General features: G+C 37.4%; 1 protein-coding gene across 1 annotated transcript; it reads left to right on the top strand.

Annotated features, from left to right (window-relative positions):
* Positions 1–378: 378 nt before the first annotated feature.
* On the top strand, positions 379–6729 carry LOC104903791 (casein kinase 1-like protein HD16). Its single transcript, XM_010691898.4, has 16 exons — positions 379–1058; positions 1923–2054; positions 2133–2206; positions 2295–2364; positions 2469–2524; positions 2607–2678; positions 3190–3284; positions 3368–3431; positions 3526–3655; positions 3733–3951; positions 4036–4190; positions 4773–4947; positions 5599–5689; positions 5766–5935; positions 6026–6214; positions 6368–6729. The coding sequence occupies exons 1-16, from the start codon at positions 909–911 to the stop codon at positions 6425–6427; spliced, it is 1902 nt and encodes a 633-aa protein (XP_010690200.2). The 5' UTR covers positions 379–908; the 3' UTR covers positions 6428–6729.

Genomic DNA, 6729 nt, shown 5'->3' with positions numbered 1-6729 from the left:
ACAATTGCAAACACAGGAGGTGAACTATTCTCATAAAATGAGAAATTTTTTCGAGCGTTATCGAACTTTAGATGGGGAACATTTCTGCTCTGATTTGAGAAAATAGTTGAGAAATGAGTTCTGAAAATTACTACTAGTATTGTGAATAGAGAATTGATAACAATAACTAAGAAGAATTTGGCATCATTGATGGCAGCAAGATTGAATTGAGGGAATATTGGGTGGCTAGGGTTTTGAGATAGTGAATTGGGGCTTTTTCCTTCTTTCTTTTCTCTTTCTCTCTCTACTTCTTTCTCTCTCATCTTTTTTTTCTATTATGCTCCGGAAGAGGGAATGATTTTGGCATATAAAAAACTAGTTTGATTAACAAGAAAATACTCTTATCTTTCCCTCCATTCTTATGACTTGAGTTCCCTCCATTAGCTTCTTCCACACAACTCCCATTTCCCGCCTTAACCCAAATCTCACCATTCACTCCTTTTCAAATCAACCGTCCATATTTCACCTCTATATCTTTTTACCTTCTTTCTCTCCAACTTCAACAATTTTTACCTTATTACTCCAGTTACAAACTTCTCTTTCTCTCTCCAAAAATCCCCAATTTTTTTCCATCATAAAAACCCTAATCTTCTCCAATTGGGTTTCCGATTTTCCCATTTTCGCCACATTGTTACTGTAAACGTCGATTGACGGCGACTCTTGACCGGAAAATTCAAAATTTTCACCGGCATTCACTTTTCCGACTGTTTTCGCCGTATTCGGTGTACCGGATCATCGGAATTTCTCCTTTTCCGGTGGATTTTGCTATTTTTTAGTTGAAAATTGAGCTTGATTTTTGGGTTGAATTTATGTGGTAGAGTGAAAGAGTGAGGTAGAGTGGAAGAGTGAGGTATAGTGAGAGAAAGTGAATGAGCTTTTTAGAGAGAGAAAAAAATGGAGGTTGTGTTGATGTTGCTGGTAAATTAGGGTTAGGAGAGAGAATGGGGATGTCTGATAGTGCAGGATGGAGCAATGATTTTGCTGGGCTTGAAAGTTGTGGTACCCCTGTGCCCAAGGAGGTTTAAATTTCTAGTCTTTTTTCAATACTTATGTGTATAATTGATTTTGATGATTGATAATTGATAATTTAATGGGTGTTTTTCTTCTTTTATTTTTTTAGTGGCATTGGTTTGAATGTATCTTGTTGGAATGGTTGTTTGGCCTGATTTTGGGATTATTATGGTTAATAGGCACTTTGTAATATACCAATACCAAAAAAAGGGGGAATTTGGTAATCTCAGAAATAAGTGGAATGATGGGTTGCATCAAATTTATGTGTGTTTAAGCTGTTGATCTTGCAAACTCTGCTGCTTCAAGGCTTATGTTATATATGGTCCTTACTACTTAAGAATTAAGTATGTTTCCCAAAATTGTATCAGGTGGAAGTTTGTGACAAAATTAGTGTCCTTGAGTGTAAGTATATGTTTAGTATTGTTTCTACATTGGAATTTATCTTAATTTTAGCCATAGCTATAGCCTAAAGGCTATATTTAAATTTCCCTTGTTTTAAGCTGTAGATGATGATGATGTTTAATTTTTTTTTTTTTATAGTATGATTTCAGTTAGAGTTCTGAGTAACTGAAGGCTTATATTCATCATTTTGGGGAAAATGGTCACTTGATATTTGTAGTTCCTAACATCCTATGGATGGACTGATGTGGTGAATTGTATTTACTGTTGACTTTTTGTTTATGTTTAAACAAATCCAAGGATGAAACTTGTTTTCGTCTACCTTCTAATATTTTCTCTATTCTCAATGCAGTTCTACAAAATCGCAAATGCAACTTTTTGCTGTTAATATTAAGGCTTTCCCTTCGTTGTGTAAATTTATTGGGGTTTCCGAATTCGGGATCATCTTATTGTGTTATCTGTCTTTTTTACAGGTTCGGGTTGGTGGTTCCCCGTTGTATAAAGTTGAAGAGAAGCTGGGGAAGGGAGGATTTGGTCAAGTTTATATTGGCCGCAGAGTCTCTGTCCCTCATGCAAGCATGAAGAAAGGTCCTGTGGCCATGGAGGTATACTGTCTATTTTCTACAATTTGTGGTTCTGTTTCTGTCATCTGTTTGAAAAAGGAATGCAAATACGCGCTGTAGGTAGCCTTGAAGTTCGAGCGTCAAAATAGCAAAGGATGTAGCAACGGTCCTCCATATGAGTGGCAGGTTTACAAGTAAGCCTTGCTATCTTCCTCTATTTTTCCTCTAGTTGCTAGATTATTATTGGGTTTCTGAAATTTGTCGTGCTTACTTATTTGATAGTAAACTAGTTGGATGCCACGGTGTGCCACGGGTACACTACAAGGGATCTCAAGGAGACTTCTATATTATGGTGTGTATTCGACTATTTCACTTTCATATGCAGGTTGTATTTCTGTTTTGTTTTGTGTTTGTATTGTAGTTCCGAGATTGATTATATGGGTTTGATGTGAACAGGTCATGGATATGCTTGGACCTAGTCTGTGGGATGCTTGGAACAAAAATAGCCAGTCGTGAGATTTTACTTTGCTCATCTCATCTACATTTACTTATGCTTGTTTCAAAGTATTTATAAATAAATGTCGTGTATTTCAGAATGTCCACTGAGATGGTTGCATGCATTGCAGCTGAAGCGATTTCTATCCTGAAAAGCATACATTCCAGAGGGTGAGATTTTTCTAATACCTACCTGTTTTTAGTATATGCTTTTTCTAGTTTATGCTTGTTTTTCTCTGTGATATATTGCATGATTCGAGTTTTCATTCTACATACAGTAGGTGAATTCTGGTCCTTGACTCCTAATCATTATGTTGGTTGTCATGAGTAAAATGTTTCTCCTTATCTTACCTATGCATGTTTCATGCTCCAAATCTTTCCTTTTTTCCTGTGAGTTCTTTGTGTGTTCGTTCTTTCATGCATTGATTCTGATCTTATGGGTAATCAATTTTGGTAGTTGAAGTCCCCACGCTGTAAACTGCAATACGTACCATTTACGACTATTAGTTAAGTGGATTTATGAATCTGGTTCTTCGTTACATATATGAACTACTTAATGTTTTGTCTTGAACTATCGTCTTCAAGGTAGGGTCGGACTGCTTTGAATTTGTGATTTAGTATTTTATATTCAGGGTGAGCATGAAATATTATTCTGATCTTCCACTTCTACTCTGGATGACAGTTATGTCCATGGAGATGTGAAGCCTGAGAACATTCTGCTGGGTCCTCCTGGGACACCTGATGAGAAGAAGTTATTTCTTGCGGATCTTGGATTAGGTACTTTTATGGAAATGAATTTTATGGATTTCTGTTCTGCTATTTTTATGTTTATACCTGACATTAAGAGTTGTTTGATGTAGCAACAAAATGGCAAGATTTAAAGGGTCTGCATGTGGGGTATGACCAGAGACCAGATGCGTTTAGGTTAGACAGCTTGATTTTTCCCATAGCAAGGTTGATAGCTAATTCAATTTCAGGAATTTTCAGTTTCTAATTTACCCCTATTTTGACCTTAAAGGGGAACTGTTCGTTATGCTAGTGTTCACGCTCATTTGGGAAGAACTAGCAGTAGACGAGATGATCTAGAATCTTTGGCTTACACTCTTGTTTTCCTCCTTCGTGGATCTCTCCCGTGGCAAGGCTATCAGGTCTGTATTGTCTGAGTAATGTGATGTTTTTTCTTTATTTGTTGGCAGGCTTTTTAATCAGCTATTTTTCATCTCAGGGAGATAATAAGGGTTTTCTTGTTTGTAAGAAGAAGATGGCAACTTCTCCACAAGTGCTTTGTTCCTTGTGTCCTGAACCTTTCAAAGAATTTCTTGAGCATGTGGTGAATTTGAAGTTTGATGAGGACCCCGATTATTCAAAATATATTTCCTTGTTTGATGAGATTGTTGGTCCTAATCCGGATGTGAGGCCAATAAATATAGATGGTGCACAGAAGGTATCTTCTTTTATCCATTGCTTTGGGTTTATCATGACAAGAGTTGGCTAGATTGCGTTTTACACTCTGAGGCCTCTCTGGCAGGTTGGTAACAAAAGAAGTCGGCCTGCAATAGAGGATGATGAGGACGAGGATGTGGTTGAGGGTGAAGATGGACAGGCGAAAAAGAGAGTTCGGTTGGGGAAGCCTGCAGTGCAATGGATCAGTATTTATGATGCTCGACGCCCAATGAAACAAAGGTATATTTGTGCACTTGCTTTGTGTGTGCTATTACAACAGCGGACTGTTTGGTACGCAGTAATATATGGTGGGAAGATAATCATTCTAGATGTAGTTTTGTATAGAAATTATCATGTCAATGTCCACCTTCTGAGGTCTGACTTTCTTCATATTATTCCATTGCCATCCATTACAACTTTGGCTTGAGTTGGAATGGAGATCTGTGAAGAAAATCATATGTTTGGGCCTTTTGGGATTGGATCCCATTATCATTGCAATGACTAAGGGGGATTTCCTTAAAAATTATATATGATTTTCCGTTGCCATCATTTATTACCTCCTACGCAGGAGACTGTTAGGGGAATGTTGGAACGTATATGCAATAAATTTTGCTTTTATTGCTTCTTAACATCGATCAGTCACTAAATTTGTGTAAGCTTTATTTACTCCATCTGTTTCTGTACTAAATTAGATGTTGTAAAACGTTTTTCTGATGTCGCTAATATGAATTTCTGCACAGCATGCTCATGCATGTGTTTATGAAATTGTGTGTCTCTACCTATATATTGGCAAGCTTTCACATAATTATGTAATTATTGTAGGTATCACTATAATGTTACAGATGTGAGGCTTGACGCACATATTGCGAAAGGATATGCTGATGGTATGTACATCACTAGTTTGGCATCTAGTGACGACTTGTGGTCACTTATTATGGATGCTGGTTCTCATTTTAGTGCTCAAGTTTATAAACTCTCTCCGCAATTCTTCAACAAGGTATGTGCATTCTCACCTGCTATATGGAAGATGTTGATTATTTTTTGCTCTCTATGTATCCTAGAATGGATGTAGTGAATTGGTTCTTTTGACGATTCGATCTTATAGTGAATAGTAGTTTTGTTCGATGTACTAAATCTACATTCTTATTGCTTCCAAACAACAAAAGAAAAGAAAATTAAACGTTAAATATCTGAGGGCAGACCTACAATTACTATCTATGACTGCTTAACTCTGATACTTGATGCAAAAGCATTTGTAGTCAATATTATAATCAGAGCTTTTGCTAAATATTACTGAGTGGAACCTCACACTGGTCAACTTGACCTAACTTAAAGGGGCTTGGTCGCTTGGAGATAGGGCCTGGGGGGGAGGTAGGATTCCCCAACCCTAGAGTGCCACCAATGAGCTTTGATTCTAGCCTTTTTAGGTTACCACTAGACCAAAGAATACTTGGTTTGTCTATTGGTATATGCCTTGTAGGCTTGTAACGTATTTTCATATCACATTATTGCAGCAATATATCTAAATTTGTGAAGGATATATGGTCAACTTCACATTAACTCATCTTTCCCCGTATCTTCAAGCTGCTGTAGAATAAAGTGACTTGGTTTTTTGTGGCTGATGGATTTGATTAATGGTTTCTTGAAGGATTGGATAATGGAGATGTGGGATCAAAGCTACTACATTACTGCAGCTGCAGGAACAAGGAATGGGCTATCATTGATTGTCATGTCAAGAGGTTTGTACAAGATATTTTTGTTTAGATTATAGAATTATAACTTCATGCTTCTCTGATTAGCATTTGTGGATTCTAGGAACCTCATATTCGCAGCAATCTTATAAAGTTAGCGAGTCATTTCCATACAAGTGGATAACCAAGAAGTGGAAGGAGGGCTTTTATATTACCTCCATGTCAACAGGTGGAACTAGATGGGGAATTGTGATGTCTCGTGGTGCTTCTCGTTATTCCCTCTTTTCAAGCCAGGTTTCATATCGTATTTCAGCTCTGTGATTTTTTTATCTTAGTATCAGCTCTCGTGGAGTAATGATTGTTGGACTTCTGTTTTCAATTCAGGTTGTCGAATTAGATTTTCTCTATCCTAGTGAAGGTATTCACAGGAGATGGGAAAATGGTTACCGTATCACGTCTGCAGCTGCAACTACTGACCAAGCCGCTTTTGTTCTTAGTATGTCTAGACGAAAAAGTACGGGTCAAAGTCAAGAGACTCTTCGGACCAGCACCTTCCCCGCCACACATGTTAAGGTGGATATTAGTTTTTTCTCTATGGATTAACTGTCCTTTTTTTCTTTTCCTTTAACTGTCTTATCCTTTAACTGCCTTTTCCCTCTACAAAGACAACTGATATTCTCTTGAATTCATGGTAAATTTGAATTTGTTTCTGTTGGATTTTGGCAGGAAAAGTGGAAAAAAAACTTGTACCTCTCTTCCATATGTTACGGAAGAACGGTCTCGTGAGCTGCAACGTCAAGGATCTGTACTAGAATGATGTCTATTTGGCCATGGCCCTTGCTAACTAATCTCTTACTGAAGAAATTTTGACGAAGCCGATTATGATCAAGTGTAGTTCAACATTATTCAAATTCTTGTGAGCCCTTGTATCGGGTTCTCGGTCGTATGTATAGTTTTCCGCCATCTAATATCTGTAAGGCTACAGCATATTGCATTCTGGTATAGTGATTGCCCTATTAGAGGCCGTTGGCCGTCTCTTTTGTAAAAGGTAATTGACTATATTAAGTAAAATATGATGTTGCTAGCCA

Source organism: Beta vulgaris, chromosome 9 (assembly GCF_026745355.1).
Source record: "Beta vulgaris subsp. vulgaris cultivar EL10 chromosome 9, EL10.2, whole genome shotgun sequence".
Lineage (NCBI taxonomy): Eukaryota > Viridiplantae > Streptophyta > Magnoliopsida > Caryophyllales > Amaranthaceae > Beta > Beta vulgaris.
The sequence above is the reverse complement of the archived record's forward strand: the minus strand, read 5'-3'. Positions and strand labels throughout refer to the sequence as shown.